The sequence below is a fragment of the Rutilus rutilus genome (genome assembly GCF_951802725.1).
Source record: "Rutilus rutilus genome assembly, chromosome: 25".
Lineage (NCBI taxonomy): Eukaryota > Metazoa > Chordata > Actinopteri > Cypriniformes > Leuciscidae > Rutilus > Rutilus rutilus.
In genome coordinates, this window is record NC_140229.1 from 9741774 (window position 1) to 9759429 (window position 17656).

At 37.1% G+C, this 17656-nt stretch overlaps 4 protein-coding genes across 5 annotated transcripts; 2 read left to right on the plus strand and 2 right to left on the minus strand.

Annotated features, from left to right (window-relative positions):
• Positions 1-603: 603 nt before the first annotated feature.
• Positions 604-5159, minus strand: tmem120aa (transmembrane protein 120Aa). Of its 2 annotated transcripts, XM_084400269.1 has the most exons (13): positions 4962-5159; positions 4285-4305; positions 3708-3826; positions 3510-3626; positions 3161-3220; positions 2909-3004; positions 2608-2697; positions 2446-2511; positions 1832-1893; positions 1650-1742; positions 1501-1565; positions 1170-1238; positions 799-1052 (listed from the first exon to the last, which is right to left on the minus strand). In XM_084400269.1, the coding sequence occupies exons 1-13, from the start codon at positions 5037-5039 to the stop codon at positions 942-944; spliced, it is 1047 nt and encodes a 348-aa protein (XP_084256395.1). In that variant the 5' UTR covers positions 5040-5159; the 3' UTR covers positions 799-941. The 2 variants fall into 2 exon arrangements, with proteins under 2 accessions (XP_084256396.1, XP_084256395.1); XM_084400270.1 differs by lacking the exon at positions 4285-4305 and having other exon boundaries at positions 604-1052.
• A 269-nt stretch (positions 5160-5428) lies between these two features.
• Positions 5429-8955, minus strand: styxl1 (serine/threonine/tyrosine interacting-like 1). Its single transcript, XM_084399939.1, has 8 exons — positions 8602-8955; positions 8409-8470; positions 8209-8308; positions 7985-8118; positions 7759-7904; positions 6745-6842; positions 6532-6644; positions 5429-6071 (listed from the first exon to the last, which is right to left on the minus strand). The coding sequence occupies exons 1-8, from the start codon at positions 8702-8704 to the stop codon at positions 5940-5942; spliced, it is 888 nt and encodes a 295-aa protein (XP_084256065.1). The 5' UTR covers positions 8705-8955; the 3' UTR covers positions 5429-5939.
• Positions 8956-9047: 92 nt separating this feature from the next.
• prr11 (proline rich 11) lies at positions 9048-12395 on the plus strand. Its single transcript, XM_084399937.1, has 10 exons — positions 9048-9123; positions 9198-9307; positions 9821-9965; positions 10070-10192; positions 10297-10500; positions 10609-10695; positions 10776-10885; positions 10971-11030; positions 11339-11435; positions 11589-12395. Exons 1-10 carry the CDS (start codon positions 9109-9111, stop codon positions 11628-11630), a joined length of 993 nt encoding a protein of 330 aa, XP_084256063.1. The 5' UTR covers positions 9048-9108; the 3' UTR covers positions 11631-12395.
• Positions 12396-12733: 338 nt separating this feature from the next.
• smg8 (SMG8 nonsense mediated mRNA decay factor) lies at positions 12734-17126 on the plus strand. Its single transcript, XM_084399940.1, has 4 exons — positions 12734-14326; positions 15387-15532; positions 15633-16502; positions 16626-17126. Exons 1-4 carry the CDS (start codon positions 12802-12804, stop codon positions 16836-16838), a joined length of 2754 nt encoding a protein of 917 aa, XP_084256066.1. The 5' UTR covers positions 12734-12801; the 3' UTR covers positions 16839-17126.
• Positions 17127-17656: the final 530 nt, after the last annotated feature.

Consider the following 17656-nt stretch of genomic DNA (forward strand, 5'->3'; position numbering starts at 1 on the left):
TTAGTACGCGTTGGCATGTTCTTCAAAAATTCATATTTGTCCATTACTGCAGCAATGTTTTGTTTTCCCACTCGTGAAAACTGAGGGCGCCTGTCTGTGAGCCTAATTATTCTGGGGTATTTGGCAAGCATAACAGAGTTTAATTCAAATAAAATAATTAAAAGGTATGCAGTTATACTCAATAAGGTGAATTCTTTACTGGAAAGGTGAACTATCCCTTTAAAAATGCAAGATGATGCAGAGTCATATTGTACAATCTGTTATTAATCAAACGATGTGTTGACAGGGCTTCCTCAATCAATTCTTGAAATATTCACACACACACACACACACACACACACACACACCAAAAAACAAAAACATTTCCTAACATTGGGCTAATTGCACATACTTCTTACTCACACAAAGATGTTGACATAGTCCTATGATGGTAAAGTCATGTGTTGAGTGTGGAACAATGCCACTGAAAGCAAATTATTTCCATAACTGTCTTCTAACGTCTGTCTTCGAGTTCTCTTGAACAAACAATAACTTGCATTCTAATTAATTAAAAAAATGGGCCAGAGATTTTTCAAAAAAGAAAAGAAAAAAAGCAGCACACTGTTATGATATTCTGATGTCATTACTTTTATTGACATATGGTGTGAAAAACTTCATTTAAGTTAATAAAATAAAAACAAAATAATAAATATTTAGATTTAAGGTTAGATGGAAAGACATTTCATTCCTTATGCTTTCTGACACATTTACAAAAATCGTCACTTAGCCGTACTGAACCATGAACAGAAGAAACACACTGTCTGACAATATTTAAATAACAGTGTCATAAAAATATTGTACATTATTAACACAATAATTGCATATACACTGACATTTAAAAAAACATTCATATAAAACGTAAATTGCTTTGATAAAGAGTTTCGTGCCTTTGTGCCGGTCATTTATAAAGCTTTAGCTTTGTCCTGATCCACGTATTTGTGGTAAACAACACCAAGCGTAGTGAAGAAGTTTCCCATGAACAAAACAAGGAAAGTAGAGCCACACATGAGAACCTAAGAAGAAAAAGGAAATATTGCAAATTCAATTGAAACGGAAACAAATGAACACATATATACACATGAATGATATGCACATAATGTAAACATTTTGAATTATTTTGAAACACTGACCTGCCACTCTTTACATTCTGGAAGCTGGGCCATTTGGAAGAGTGTAATTCCATTATAAAGCTGGAAGAACTGGATGTAGATAATAAGACAGTTAGATCCACAGCATACTACCAATTACATCAAAACTTTTCTGAATACCCATGTTAATATTTTATGTCAGCAATAAGCAAACTTTTACGCCATCTTTAAAGCTTTAAAAATGACATATTGCCATTTGTGCCACCAAAAAGAGTCTTTACCACAATGATGGCCATAAAACAGGAAATGAGCTGTTTGCACATACAAGAGGATTGCATTTATTGCAAAATAACAATCGCAGTATAAAACTTACATGGCCCAAGAAAAGGAACGGCAGGAGAAAAGTCAGACCCCTGCACATCCAAGACTGAAACCCCTCTGATCATAAAGCACATGACAAAACATCTGTTAATGGGTACATCTGCAATATAATAAGGAAAAACAGATAAGAAAACTACCCACCAACTGTGAGGTCCATGTTATGTCTTTCTCCAAGAGCTCGAAGTCTATACAAGCAGCCACTCTGGTAGTAGTACTGGAGAAACTGAACAAAATCTGAAAGGAAAACCAAACAAGATTAAGTAAAATAATGAATAAATCATTATTACATAAAAGGGTTACTAAAACTATAAGACTAATCGTACTTATATACATGGAGTATGACAGGAACTGATTTCTGAAAATCTGGTATAGTTCACCATCAGGCCTGTGAGACACACATGAACAGATTCATTTAATTTTAAGCATTTATTCAAAATTCATTAATCTGATCCATCTAATACACGTCACAATACTATTGATTAAAGTACCAAAGTTTCAAAAGTATAATGCTCTAATAATATTTCAGAGTTTTAAAGAGAGACTACTAAGTGTGCTTAAAAACATTTAATTTTAAGTATTTACTCAAAGCACATTAATCTGATGTATCTAATACAATCATATTTCAGAGTTAATCAAATAAAAGGTGTGGACCAAAACAGAAAATTATACATTTAGTCCTGGTTCACATCACCATTTTTAAGACTGAAACTAAAGACACACACACACACACACACACACACACACACACACACACACACACACACACACACACACAAAAAGGCTTTTATAGCTTTTCACTAGTTTAGGGGTCTCGGTTCGCTTATTTGGTGCACACCGGGGTTCACACTTATTCAAATGAACCGCACTAACAGAGCAATCACACCGGAGTTCGTTTTAATCGTACCAAACATGCCAAGTGTTAACAAGTCATTCGTACCAGGTCAGCATTACTCCAGAGAGAAAAGTTGAGACATAGTGTTGAAACACCCACCAGCCCTTGATCCTGAAACAAAGTTTTGAAACTTTACAGTACAGCCTGAAGGATTGAGGTAATTTTTAACAGGAAATAAGTATTACATAATCAAATGATTATTCTCACTTTGAGCCGTTATTAATGAGGATGCTCTCTCTTATTGTTAATGTACAATAATACCACACCAGCAGGAAATTGAAGAGTGCATCTACAGCCCTATCAAAACACAAGAGGGCAAAGACAAACTGATTATGATTATGTATTAGTGAGACATGAAGCATAACATTTAATCCATGATTTAAAAAATGACTTGCCTAAATATATATTTTATGATATCATTATATGATAACTTTTGTGAATAACAGTTCACACTTATTAGACTAAGCACCTTTTTTTTTTTTCATATTTCGTGGCAACAAACATGTACCTGTAACTGACCAGAAGGCGACAGGTGAATGAGAACAACAAGAGCAGCACAGTCAAGTATAGTTTGAACTTCTCATACTCGTCTTTATAGGCAAACCTGTACAATGGAGAAAAACAAAACAAGTCTTCTCAAGCAGGCAGAGACAAATCACATGACTCATTAACATCATCACTGCACTTCATGACACCACAATGAGGTGTTAAAACACCATGGTTAATAAATAGTATTCTGCTCAAGGTTCTGAAAACTTACTTGGCCTGCTTGTTAAGGAGTGTAACATTTACATTTCCAAGAACAAGACTGAGGTACAACCTGGAACAAGAACAGGGTAAAGTATTTCAGGTTAGCATTTGTATTTGAAGAATCATTGTATGTGCTTGAACAAGCTGGATTATAAGTCCACACACCACTATCCTCATTCAATTATTATTTAATTCTTTACCACACCTTTAGTCTACGGTTTTAATTGTGTCAATATTGTACCAGAAATGGAACAGGCAAATACAGAGTGGCATGACCTGCTTTGAATAGTAAATGCTGATAATGTGTATTTTATGAGGGTGTGGCACTGATGACATCAAATGTCTTTCATTTGCATTACTCATTTTTCTTTGGCAGGAAGGCCTCCATCTCAAAAAAGACATTTGGTCTTTCCTTTATAGAATCTTGGATCTTGTCTATTTTATTTACATCTTCTGGATTCACTGTGGCTCTGCATCTATGAAAGAAAGAAGTTTGAATATATGGTACAGGTCAATAACAATCATTTTTTAACTGAAAAGTTAAACTTATGACTAACTCCTCCAGGGATTCTGAGAGATCCTTTAACTTTTTCCTCTGCCGTACGATAGAAGAGGAACAGCTGTCCTGTAATTTTGAAACCTCCTCCAGCTTCTGTTTGTAAAGTCGATGCGTCTCCTGTGCAACACATACAGACATTAGAATTTTAGGTAACACTTTATTTTACAGTGCCCTTGTTACATGTAGGTACAGTAATATGTGCATAATTGCATGCAACTAACCCTAAACCAAATACTAATCCTATATTAAGGACATGTAGTTATTTAATATTACCCTGTGCTTAAATGTATGTATAATTACACTGTAACAAGGACACCTTAAAATAAAGTGTAACCAAATATTGTATATAGTTCAATGACTTAAATAGACCTATTACATGATGAAGTCATTTCTGATATTTTCTGTGGAGCTAATGGTCAAATAATTTTGTTTAAAATAAACATATATATACTCTGTTTTATAAGCATTAAAGCATTATTTAATGGAAAAAAATCACCATCAGTGAGGACTTACCAATATAGACAACTTTTGACCCTTATTTAATGGAAATAAAATCACCGTCAGTGAGGACTTACCAATATAGACAACTTTTGACCCTTAAAAATGTTTTGGTATGTATGAAGCTATTATTAATCTACAGCTAATATTTCTATGACTTGGCACATGTGATATTAAAATAAATCTGTTTTTATGATACCTTATGTTTTGTCACTTACCCATACACCTTATAATAATGTAAAATATTTAATATAACACATAATAATACAATTATATATTTGTGAGAATCGGAGAGACTATATCTTAAGTAACTCAAAATATCTGCTTTCTGATTTATGGTACCACTGTTGTCCTGTTAGTTGGTAAGGATTAAATGGTAACACTTTATTACATGTTACATGTACTTACCATAGTAATAAGAGTAAATTATGCATAATTACATGCAACTATCCCTCAACCAAATCCTAATCCTACCCTAACCCTATAGTAAGTACATGTAATTAATTAATAGTACTCAGTACTTAAATGTATAATTACACTGTAATAGTGACAGCTTAAAATAAGGTATAACCGATTAAATTGCTAAGCAGCTATAGTGCTTGAAGCTACAATCAGCATTGAATGGCGATATTTCAATAAATGTGGTAATAAGAAAAACTATGTTGTAAATTAAATAGTTAGAGAGCGAAGTGTAAGATCTAATAGTTAAGGGCGGTCGTGCTATCCGAGTAGCAGTGGAGAAAGAAAGACTCACCTGAACCTGTTGATAGTCTTTTTCCAGATCCTCCCATTCTTGTAAACATTCAGTCAAACCAGTCGGGTTAAATAACATTTCCAGAGAGTATATTTGGTTAAAGTAGTATTCCCAGATATGAGTGAACAGTTGAACAGCGGTCTGTTCTACCGTTACGTGAGCAGCTTGCTTGCTTGCTATCTTGAGTCTTGACAGACGTCTGTCATGTGAACGAGACTTCAACAACTCGCGTAGCCAATCAGAGACAGACTTCGCGGCATACTGAAACGCCCCTCGATTAAACTGACCAATGAGAGCTTTCAAAACAAGACAAAAACGCCATTGAGGATATACTGCTAGCCCACTGACTGACTTCCCACAGACGGTAGAGGGAGAGCATGCCAGCTGTGCCAATGACCAATGTTGTGGTCAATGTTTGAACTGTAGATAACCTCTTATTATGTCATAGCAATGATGAATTGTTAGTTAATTTAGAAAATCTTTATTAAAATTACAATCCTCGTATGTATGTCTGTGGTCCTGGTAATACCTACCGAATGCCCTCACAAAAATAACAGAAATTGTGACCATGTGAGGACATTTTTTGGTCCCCTGGAGGAAAACAGCTTATAAATCATACAAAATGATGTTTTTTAAAAATGTAAAAATGGTTGGATAAAATTGATTGAATCTTGACCTTTTTAGCTTTCAATTTAATCCAAAGGGTTACACTTAGTAAAATGATTTTGACAGTTTGACAAGAAAATTCCAGTTGTTAAAGGGATAGTTTACCCAAAAATTACCCTCACCCTCAAGTTGTTCCAAACCTTTATGAATTTCTTTCTTCAAAAGAAGATATTTGCATTGCATTGAAAATGCATTGCTTATGACATAAATTGATATTTTTAGTTGCTCGTATTCACTCAGACTACTGCACTGTGCACTATTTGATATTGAATGTGCACAGTGATGCACTGTTTCTGTTACATATGGTTATTGTCAGTAGTTGGGTTCTGAAATATCTGTCACTCTCTTCCCAACAGTCTGAAGTTCCCAATCAGAAAGTTGCTGCACAAATCCTCGATTTGGTCTCATGCTGGCTTTGCACTGCTGAATATGATTCCAGGCCTCCTAAAATATCCCGAAATCACAGATGACAAATATTAAAGGGATAGTTCACCCAAAAATCATTTACTCCCCTCAAGTTGTTCCAAAACTATGAACTTCTTTCTTCTGCTAAACACAAAATAAGGTATTTTGAAGAATATGGGTAACCAAACAGTTGATGGGCACCATTGACTTCCCTAGTATGGGGCAGGGCATTAACTGTTTGGTTACTGACATTCTTCAAAATATCTTCTTTTACATTTACATTTAATCATTTAGCAGACGCTTTTATCCAAAAGCGACTTACAAATGAACGGAGCATTCAAAATGATTTTGAGTTCAGAAAGAAATGCATACAGATTTGGAACAACTTGACGGTGAGTAAATGATGACAGAATTTTAATTTTTGGGTGAACTGTCCCTTTAAGGAAGCATCTGCTAATAACATCAATGTAAACTCTAAACGCAAAAGTAAAATCATTACCTCAAGTGTGCATTTCAGGTGATACATAAGATATGCCATTGCTACAGCACAGCATCGGCTTATCCCAAGAGTAGAGAATATCAAAACAGGAGAAGCAGTATTGAGATGAGAACCTGAAATGTTTAAAAGACCCACAGTTCACACTGTCATAGTTTTGTTTTAGATATTTAAGTTATTGGTCAGCCACTAAACAAAAAATATCCCAGTACTTACCAATAAAAACACACATTCTCTCAAATGAAGTGGTGAAATCTGCCTCTGCAGAATCTGCAATTCGTATGTGTAGGACAGTGCAGTTTGCCTTTTTAAACCTAGTTTGCAAAGTAAAGTTCATAGATTAATTATAAAATTCCACACAAAGGGTATTCAGGCAGTTATATGATCGAACTGAATTGAAAAAAATTTGTATGCATGCCTAAGTATCTATCTATAAATTACAGAAACGTCTGTCTGTCTGTATGTCCGTCTGTCTGTCTGTCTGTGTGTGTGTGTGTTATTTGCATATCTCTCGAACCGTTAGTCCGATGGATTTCAAACTTGACAGGTGTCTCGGGCACGAGTAAGTGCAGTGCCAAGTTTGACGTTGTTTGGATGAGAAATGCAAAAGATATCGTTAAAAATAACAGTAAAAGAAGCACTTTACGTGATAAATCCATGATAAATCCATTTTGATTCATTTGAGTAAAAATGTGTTTTCTTTACCAAGAAAGTGACAAGATGAAAACCACTATTTTCTGTTTCAAACTTTCACATAGCATCTTTAGGTTATAATAACATAAAAAATTTCAAATCCAGATTTTGATTTTCAAAGATTTATTATAAAAACGGATTATTTTCCCCAAAAATGCAATAAATTCATGACACTTTTTTTTTTTCAAAATGCAATTAATCCATTGAATCAATATAAAAGTTATTTTTTATCATATTGAAACTGTTGAAATCAGCCATCGCTAAGAAATATCTCCTGAACTTTTTTGATGGCGATCAGCTATTCATCAGCCTATTCACAAACTGTTTGCTCAAGCATAAGCGTTTTCTCGGAGTTCACTTTGTGCTTTCTACCATGCACATATAAAAATGTCACTGAACTTTTGCTGTGTAATTGTAACAATGAGCACTCAAACACATCAAACCAACAATTAGGCTACTAAAAACACACTCAAAAACTGATTTTGCACGGGCATTTTGCACTAGTATAAATAAATATGAGATGGTGGGTTGGCTCACATTAGACTGCACTCATCAGAGACATTGACAAGTGCATTCAGCTTCAGATCTTTAAGGATTTGGGGGTTTGTGGCCTGCCTATAATCACCCATGTAAAGCTGACCTGGTAAGATTTCCACAGGATAGGGATTCAAGCTCTCCAATTCCTATGGATACAGGCATTTGAATCATTAAACATGTATATAAACAGCACAAAAACATCATTTATAATTTATTAAAATACTACCCTAATGTTGTAAAGAATCTTTTGCGTTCTTAGGAAAGGATAGAGTGCAGAAAACTTCTCATAGCCCCCAGTAAGAATCTGTACAGGAAAACGGCTCGCTTTTTCTAAGCAGTCTGCACAGTCTATGGCTGGACCTATAACACAAATACAGTTAGGGGGTTTTCAGAAGTGTATTGACATTTTTAGGGAAATTTCATAACGTGTTAGAAAAGGTAGTGTCTTACCTGAATCTAACAGAGAATGTGTATTGCTGTCATAAACAATGATGTACCTCATACTTTCAACCTCAACATCCATGGGCATAATAAACTTTCGGTCAGAATCCTTTGTAATTAGCAAACAAAATAAACCAATGATGTTCTGATATTCTAATAGTACAGGATATACAAAACATAAACTTGAATAAAACAAAATCTATACATACCCATTTTGCATTTCTAGCAGTAATGATGTGGCTAAAGTTATATGATTCTGCTGCACGTGCATCTGAAGAGATAATACTATTATTATTATTATTATTGTAATTAAACTTTCACTTTAATTTGTTGGCGTTTGAATTAGCATTGAACGCACAGTGTACGTTACTGTCATAAAAGAATAGCTTTTTTAATTCTTACCAATCAGGCAAAGGTAGTTGCTCTCTGCAAGCCTTGGTAAATGAGTGTATTGATTTAGGATGTTGTACAGTTTTGTTGCCTCACAGAGAACTTTTCCAGCCATTAGTTACAGCTTGAGCACAGAAAGTGTGGCTATCTGTATGTCTCAACAACAACAAAAACAATATTTGGCAACAAATTGTCACGCCTTGACTTACAATTATTTATTTACTTTCGGTTTTGAAGTATTGCTGCTCGAAACGTTTCTTAAACCCAACTAACGTTAGACTAATTTGATGCTTACGATCAAACCGCATAATGCTCTTTGATGATTGTTTACGCCGCTGCTATAGTAACGGACAAACCCCCGTAGGTGATTGGCTGAAAGCTTTCCGCTGCAGATGCAAACCCTTTCCGTCTTCCTTAACCAATCGAATAGTAAGACCCGGCCCCTTGCACTTCATATGCGCTCCTATTGGAGGGTAAACAATAAGGAACTATTTTCAAAAGCCGTCTGCAGCTGTGGATATGGGTGGATTCAGGGTATGTTGCTAATAATTGGTTAATTCGGTGTTTAATTACCATGTTTCATTTAACGATGTGTAATTCGTGTCCAGGGCCTCGGTAGTGTCTTTCATCGGCGGAGGAAGAGAAATGTCAGTAGCCGAAACTGGGCCATGAAGAGCAAGAAGCCAGTTGTGCCTTCTGCCACACCAACGGCCCCTGTGTGAGTAACTGCAAAAACACTTCCTTTTTATACACAAGTTACTTAGAAAATTGCTGACAAAATAATAATTTCTATATAAACTGATATTTACATATTCCACAAGACAAAATAATAACCTTATTTTACTTGCTGAAATAAGTATATTCATATTATATAATAATCTGTTATGCAGTATAAAAAACAAAACAAAAAAAAAACACTACAACATTTTAAGGCCTTATGATTTTTAAGAGTTAAAGGGATAGTTCACCCAAAATTGACAGTTGTCATCATTTACTCATCCTCATGTTGTTCCAAATATATAAGGTGACCATTGACTTGTATAGACAAAAAAAAAAAAACCGAGGCATTTCTCTAAACCCCCTGACTTTTGGGTTTACTATCCCTTTAGGAATCTTAAGACTCTCTTGCTTTTTAATACATAAAAAAAATGTAGCCTATGAAATGAAATTAAACATATGAGCCAACTGTGTATATATATATACTTTACTTTATGGTAATACTTCCACCCAGTCCAGACAACAAAACAAATGTGGACAATGACATTGAGGAGACAAGTGTTCAAGCCACTAAACAACTGTCTTCAACAATGAGTATTAGAGCTATGTTTTCTGGAATTGGAAGTCTCTTGCAAAAATGCAGAAAGATAATCAATCAAGTAAGATATTTATTTTTTTCTCTTTTTTTTTCATTTATTAAAGTTCAAGAGAACGAGAGCTTTCTGACTTGATGATGATGATGATTTATTATTATTATTATTAGATCTGTTGTGGATTCCTGAATGTCTTCCTCTTCTGGAGAGGCTATGCAGAAAGAGTGGAATCCCTTCACCAAAAAGTAGAGGAGCTGCAAAGGGAAATGGCACTATTGCATTCCACTTTGAAGGTTAGGACATTTCAGCTGTACTGATCAAAAGGATTTTCTTTATTTTCCAGTGAATCCAGTGCTTGTAATGTGCATAAAAAAAAAAATATATATTTATCTTTTAGCTCTCTCGAGAAGCCAAGAGTGCAGGCGGTCCGTGTGAAATGTCTGGTGTTCACTCTACACCTCTGCCTCTCTCCCTTCCTCCTGCTCCACCACCACCTCCTCCTCCTCCTCCTCCTCCTCCTCCTCCTCAAATTCTAGTGACATTTGCTGCTCCGAAAGTGTCCTTAATTCCTAAAAAAACTGCACAAACTAGCTCTCTAAAGGTAATGGTTTATTACTGCTTTGTCATATCCAATTTAATTCACTTTGTTTGTTGAGGAAACAAGCCATGGAGGTTGCCACTATTTTCAATTTCATCCCTCCACAAATAGGAGAAGCAAAGTGGCCCTGTTGCTGTGACTCTTCGAGATCTTCAAGCAGTACAACTAAAAAAAGTTACTGTCGGCCAAAAAACTCAGGTGAGTGAAAGAAAGACACTAAATTTTCCATAGTGTCCTGCATTGAGTGTATATATATCTGATGGTATATTCTTTTAAAGATGTCTCCAGAGAGAAGAACACCACTGGTCACACTTGCAGACTTGCAGAAAGTCCGTTTACGGCGCTCTAATTCTGACCTCCCCTTGAAGTTTAGGTCAAGGCTTGGCAGGTGATTTTTCTGCATAAATAAATGTTTATTTTGCTGTAAATCAATACGTTCGGTTTTGCTTCATCATTTCTGTTGTTCTCTGTAGGACACCAACCAAAAATCCCATGAGTCTACGGGTACCACTTCGAAAAGTCAACTTGACCAGGCAAGATCACCTCTTACTTTATAACGCTGGTTTCACAGACAAGGCTTAAGCATAGTCCCAGACTAAGGCCTTTGTAAAGTGTATCCGGATTAATGTAGACGTAGCCTAAAATGCATGTTTGAGCCGTTTTAACTGAAAGCAATTTTTCTAAGGAATGTTAAATGTCCTAATTGAACTAAAACCTAATCCTGGCTTAATCTAAGCCCTGTCTGTGAAACCAGACCATATTTTTGAATTAGAGCAAAGAAATGCCTAAAACTGAAGACAGTCACATCTAGCTTAATACTTGTCACATGGTATATTCTCAGGAGTCCTGGTGGCACACCGCTTTGTAACAAAGAGAATGATGTGACCGATTCAAGCCTGGATACAAAGATGACCAAAGGGTTAGGAAACAAGCACCTGGTATGTAATGGCTATATCATGAAATGAATCATAGTATCAGTATTTAATTTTTAGAATTTCGTTTTACTATTATTCTTTTAAAGTCACCCTCTGAGTCTCTGAATTAACTAATGACCTGAGAATTTTTATTTTATTCTGTGTATAACTTTACAGCGTGCTTTAACAAAAGGACTATCACCAATCAAGCCTTTCTAAAGAAAGAAATGGACCATTTTAGTGTTATTGCACATTGTGTTTTGCATGGCCTTTTGGTAACCGTCTTGTGTTGTGTGTTGTGTTTTTTTTTTTTTTTTTTTTTACATGTTTACTGTAACTGTGCTAATAGCTTCTACCAGTTCTCATACTGTATGAGAGTATTTCTCATACAGGACAGTATTTTATGTTACTCGCTACTATGTTATTTTATATACTTGTATGTGAAATGCTCCTTGATCCTTTTATATCAGAACAGCCTTTTTAAGACATAGTCACAAGCATAAAAAACAGCAAATGCACACTGTATGAAAATTTAATGTACATCAATAGGAGCACGTTTTTAGATATCATTCATTTATATAATTAGTAGAACTAAGTAATTAAATATGCAGCTCAATGTCACTGTTACTGAATAGGATTTGTGGAATGTGTGAACTGACTCGGCTGTAAAATATAGTACTACATACTGTGTTGAAATTTGTACAGAGGTGAGACAGGTCAGTTATTGATCCATAAATTCAATATGCCATTGATGTCTTATGTGTGTGTGTGGTAAAACTTGAAGCACAATTCAGGATGTTTTATTTATGTTTTACTGCTTGTTTACAGGTGGTCTTGACTTTGAGTGTTATACCAAAGTGATGTTTCCATGTCTTAATGTTTATTTTTAAGGGTCTTTTGCAATATCTTTCTCAAGCCACTTTTATTTGTATGTAAAAAATATTGCAATGAATCCAAAACGTTTAATAAATACTGGACCTACACAAATTGTGTGTTTTTGATTTACAAGCAAGTGCATTTAGATAAAAGGTAATGAAATAGTATTATTTTTAGTATCATTTTTACACTATATCATTTGCTAATGCTGTATTGGCTTTTATATTTTATAAAGCAGTTTTCATTTTTATACTCAGCATTTAGTTTGTCATCTTAGTATTTGAACTAATTTCAGTTAAGTTTTATTTCATTAACGTAAATGATTTAATATTTTTAGGTTTAGCTTAAAAATAACACTATTTGTAAAAATATAAGACATAAACTATTGTTTACTGTCTTTTCTTTTCTTTTCTTTTTGTACGGAAATTAACGTGCAGGTTCATGTATCCACCCGGACTCTTATTTTGCGCTCAGTTCAACACAAACCCCGCCCACTTGTTTCTGTCCGAAGAAAATGGCGGTGCCCATGAATATTGGAGCGCTGTTACAGTCAGAAATAATAGAAGACCCCAACGACAAAGATGAGGGCGTTTGCGTATTGGGCATATTTGGGAAAAGCGCAATGCAACCCGGATCAGTCAAAGATTCTCTCATAAACACTTTAGCAGATAAACACATCTTCTCTCTCTTTGGGCGCGACGACACTGACAGTCCGAGCGGAGGAACATCGATGCAGGCGTATTTCAATCAGGAGAACCGCGTCCTATATCTCGTATTAACATCTGTTTTAGACAACCGCCAGCTTATTCGCGCGTGCGAGTCGCTGACGGCGGGTCTGGGTCATGCAGAAGCGCATGAGTTTTGGAAAACGGCAGAGAAGGATCACTGTTTGCAGCTTCTGTATCTCTTCTCGCTATGCCATGTTCTTCTGCTGGTTCATCCCACATGTTCGTTCGACATCACTTACGATAAGATGTTTCGCGCTTTGGACGCGCTACGTCAGAAAGCGCTCCCCCTGCTGCGCGCTGCGATTAAAGATTCGCCCATATCAAAGGAATGGAAGTTAAACTGCCGGCCGTGCCCTCCACGTCTGCTATTCGTGTTCCAGATGAACGGAGCTCTCAGAGTGAGCTCGTCTGGCATGGGTGGGAATGGGACTGAGGGCTCTGGAGGAGATAAACCCAAAAAACACTCCCCTAGAAGGCGACTACAGCATGCTCTGGAAGATCAGATATACAGGATATTCAGGAAAAGTCGTGTACTGACCAACCAGAGTAGCAATTGTCTCTTTACAGTTCCTGCCAACCAGGCTTTTGTATATGTAGTGCCAGGACCAGACGAGGACCCTATCAGCTCTCTCCTTGGACACCTGCGGTCCAACTGTGCCCTGCGAGAGAACGAAGGTGGTCCGCCTGTGCCCGGGCAAAGGCGGTACCAACAGATGAGGCACTCTAACAGACAGCCCTCCTTCAATGTGGAAAGCAGTCTTTCCTCTGGAGGGCAGTTAGTGGACTGCACTTTAAAAGAGTTCCTGTTTCAGCATGTTGAACTCGTATTGACCAAGAAAGGTTTTGATGACAGTGTAGGTCGCAATCCGCAGCCATCACACTTTGAGCTGCCCACTTACTCCAAATGGGTGCATGTTGCGAACAGACTTTATCAGGTCATGATAGAGAGCAGTGAGGATGACGCAGCCGAGATCTCCCTCAAGGTGCAGGGTCAGCTGAAAGTGCTGGAGGGGTTCCTTGACGCAGATGCCAAGTTTTCAGAAAACAGGTGTCAGAAAGCATTGCCCCTGGCTCACAGCGCGTACCAGTCAAACCTTCCTCATAATTACACCACCACAGTGCACAAGAATCAACTGGCACATGCACTGCGAGTGTACAGCCAGCATGCAAGGGGAGTCGCCTTTCAAAGATACGCCTTGCAGCTCCATGAGGATTGCTACAAGTTCTGGAGTAACGGGCATCAGCTCTGTGAGGAGCGCAGCCTTACGGATCAGCACTGTGTACACAAGTTTCATCTGCTGCCAAAGCCAGGTGAAGATGCACATATAATAGATTACAGTTGCATTTGGTAGATAAAGCAACGTATCCAAAGCGGCTTAAATTGCATTCAAGCTATATGTTTTTGTTGATGTGTGCCATGGGAATCAAATCCATTACCTTGGTGTTGCTGCTTGCACCTTGCTCTTTCTGATTTAATTTATTCTTACTTTACTTCACAAATCTGCATTATATTTACCTTGGTTATAAATCAATAAATAAACTTGATACAAATGTTGACAACTTGATTCCCAACACATGTTGATCCTCATTTCATACTGTTAGTTTGACATTATTGATATTAAATTTATATTAAAAGAGTGTTCTGAATTGAACATGTTTCTGTGGCTAGAGCATGGTGTTAGCGATGCCAAGGTTGTGGGTTTGATTCCCAAGGAATGCAAGAACCGATGTATATCTGCAATGAAATATAAGTCGCTTTGGACAAAAGCGTCTGCTAAATGCATGAATGGAATTATCTGTGGAATGCTGTCGTTACCACAGAAAATGATTTTGACTCGGCACAGTTTGTGAAAACTAACAGAAAACGCTTTGACAGAAATCCAATGTCAAATGGAAGTCATTGGAGCAATATGGGATGTGACACTCCATAGATTTTCATTGTGCAAAACAAGTGCATAACTGTCAATATGTTATGTTACTACCATTTGTAGTGACATCTGTTGTCGTGCAAATGAACGGCCAGAACACATTAAAAGTTTTCTGTTTTCAATTAAAACAGTGTCATTTAAGCGGCCCCTAAGTTAATAACCAATGATCTTTGTAATAATTTGTAATCTTTGTGAATCAATCAAAACTAACTTTAGCTGGACAATAACTTTATTCTAGAGCTGCTGTAAAGCCAAAACAATCTGTTACTTTAATTTCCTGTTATCACTGTAAAGCTGTTTAAAGCAATTTATATTGTTATAAGTGATATATAAATGAAGTTGACTTGACTACTAAACTGTGTGAGTTTCAGGTTAATAAACTGTTAATCAACAGCATATCATGGACTATACATCTCTAAACCTCTATTTTGTTCACATTGCAGGAGAGAAGCCAGAAATGGACCACAACCCACCTATTCTATACCACAATAGTAGGGGTCGATCTACAAGTTCCTGTAACTGTGGTAAGAAGCAGTCTCCAAGAGAAGATCCATTTGACATCCAGGCTGCCAACTACGACTTCTATCAAGTCAGTAACTTTAAAAACTTAACAGTACGTTTTTTCTACCATAAATATTCATTACGTACGCTTTAAATCTGTTCTTCGTCTTTCTGTCATTCGTTTTCAGATGCTTGAGGAGAAATGTTGTGGAAAGTTGGAGAGGATCAATTTCCCTGTGTTCCAAGCCAGCACACCCGACCCTGCTCCTGTCAGTGAAGAGGTGCCCAGACCTGTAGAAGTACCTTCATCGGGCGAAGCTGATCGTCTAAAGGAGAAAGAGACCAGCACTCACACACCTGGTGATAGCACAGGTCTAAGTCTCGCTCTTAGCTTGGGCCAGTCAATGGACAGCCTTGGAACTTATGGTGATGGAGCAGAAGGACAAGAGAAGAGGCCAAGCTTGGTGGACAGACAGCCCTCAACTGTGGAGTATCTTCCTGGCATGCTTCATTCTGGATGCCCAAAAGGACTGTTGCCCAAGTTCTCGAGTTGGTCTCTTGTTAAAATCGGTCCAGCTAAGGCCTACAACAGTCTCACCGGTTTAGAGCAACCTGGATTCCTCCCAGGCTCCGCTTTCCTCTTGCCCTGGGATGTTGTCATTCGAAGCCGATCAGAGGAAGATGTGGGATCGCTTGAGCCTCTAGACGGAGGCCCAGCCTCCTGGCCAGCACCAAATAAAGCATCCGCTGGAAAGCGAGGCAGTGCTGGAGGAATTGGACGAGGGCGCAGACGTGATGACGTAGCTCGTGCTTTCGTTGGTTTCGAGTATGAGGACAGCAGAGGGCGCCGCTTCCTTAGTTCTGGCCCTGATAAAGTTGTCAAAGTGCTTGGGCAAGGTGGACCAAAGGAACCTGCAACCAGATGCTTAAATTCTGACATGCCTTTATACATTCCCTCTCCAGCTCAAGGACGAGGGATCAAGCCACACTACGCTCAGCTGGCTCGTCTTTTTGTCGTCATTCCTGATGCTCCTCTTGAGATTGTCCTAAACCCACAGGTACAATAAGTTAATAAGTGCATAGACAGTGAATTAAATCTCAAATTATTAATGAATACTACCCATATTATCCAAAAAATTTCCATTAAAAGTATATTATTCTGTACTTCTCTTCTCTCCTAGGTCCAGCCAGGTCCCCCTCCCTGTCCTATCTTCCATCCGGAGCAACCTGAGGTGGTGCTGCCACCTGATGGACTCTGGGTGCTACGCTTCCCTTATGCCTACGTGACAGATCGAGGACCATGCTACCCTCCGAAGGAGAACCAGCCGCTGGCAAACTTCAGGGTGCTGAGAGGTGTTCTGCGTGCCAACACTACTAGTTCAATTCCACAGTAACAAAAAACACAGATTCTGCACTTAAAAGCACCATTGAGACATCCATAGGACGAGGACACAGAAGATTTTCTCTTGATATTAAGTTTTTTGTTTTCACCATGTTTTGCATTTTCTTGTGGCAGTTCTTTTTTTTTTACACAATTGTACAAACAATAGTGTCTGTAAATACAAGCAATCAAATTAAGGAATGTTGTGTTTACAGTAAATAAATAAAAATGCAGTGAGAACAAAACAGGTGAACAATGTCATTACAAAACTACTATACGATTTTTTTATAACTGAAAGTACAAAAAATGTAAATGTGTATGCAAAAAAAAAGTGTCCACTCTGGATTTTCTGCAACTTTTTGAGGTTTATGCTATAAATATTTTTTTACCTGAGTGAAATAAGATTTCATAAAAAGCTAAAAGACTTGTTCCTAAGTAAGGATATTGCAATATGAATCTATTTTGGTGAAAAAGCGTCAATTTTATATAATTTAGAGCGTAAAAACACGACACAGAGAGGCGCTATTTAGTTATGATCTGCCAACTGACTTGGTACATCTTTGACATTCGCACGTGAGAATAATATACAGACTGACAATTGTAATATCTTAAAAATACTTTATATTCTGTGTTTAAAGTTTATTAAGACTTACTTTCGCTTTTAGTTATTTATTACTTATCATGCTGATCACTGACACATCACAAAGATAAGGAATGTTTTGGTTTTTCGCCCGTATATTTTCTGCGTTCGTTCATTGGTCCGTCCACATTTTAGGTTGGCCAATCAGAGTATTGTTGCTAGGCCGCTTTGTGTAATTTATTGGCTGGCTT

What these genes read in the sequence shown, in the direction of transcription:
- tmem120aa (XM_084400269.1), bottom strand. Translation starts at nt 5,039, where the DNA reads ATGTTATTTAACCCGACTGGTTTGACTGAATGTTTACAAGAATGGGAG. An exon ending in CTCTCAGAATCCCTGGAGGA is followed by an intron (nt 3,627 to 3,707) that starts GTTAGTCATAAG and finishes TTTCTTTCATAG; the next exon opens with ATGCAGAGCCACAGTGAATC. An exon ending in CTCCTTAACAAGCAGGCCAA is followed by an intron (nt 3,005 to 3,160) that starts GTAAGTTTTCAG and finishes TCCATTGTACAG; the next exon opens with GTTTGCCTATAAAGACGAGT.
- smg8 (XM_084399940.1), top strand. Translation starts at nt 12,802, where the DNA reads ATGGCGGTGCCCATGAATATTGGAGCGCTGTTACAGTCAGAAATAATA. An exon ending in CCAACTACGACTTCTATCAA is followed by an intron (nt 15,533 to 15,632) that starts GTCAGTAACTTT and finishes ATTCGTTTTCAG; the next exon opens with ATGCTTGAGGAGAAATGTTG. An exon ending in AGATTGTCCTAAACCCACAG is followed by an intron (nt 16,503 to 16,625) that starts GTACAATAAGTT and finishes CTTCTCTCCTAG; the next exon opens with GTCCAGCCAGGTCCCCCTCC.
- styxl1 (XM_084399939.1), bottom strand. Translation starts at nt 8,704, where the DNA reads ATGGCTGGAAAAGTTCTCTGTGAGGCAACAAAACTGTACAACATCCTA. An exon ending in GAGAATGTGTGTTTTTATTG is followed by an intron (nt 6,645 to 6,744) that starts GTAAGTACTGGG and finishes TAAACATTTCAG; the next exon opens with GTTCTCATCTCAATACTGCT. An exon ending in ACCTGAAATGCACACTTGAG is followed by an intron (nt 6,072 to 6,531) that starts GTAATGATTTTA and finishes GGGATATTTTAG; the next exon opens with GAGGCCTGGAATCATATTCA.
- prr11 (XM_084399937.1), top strand. An exon ending in GCAGAAAGATAATCAATCAA is followed by an intron (nt 9,966 to 10,069) that starts GTAAGATATTTA and finishes TATTATTATTAG; the next exon opens with ATCTGTTGTGGATTCCTGAA. An exon ending in CTGTCGGCCAAAAAACTCAG is followed by an intron (nt 10,696 to 10,775) that starts GTGAGTGAAAGA and finishes ATTCTTTTAAAG; the next exon opens with ATGTCTCCAGAGAGAAGAAC.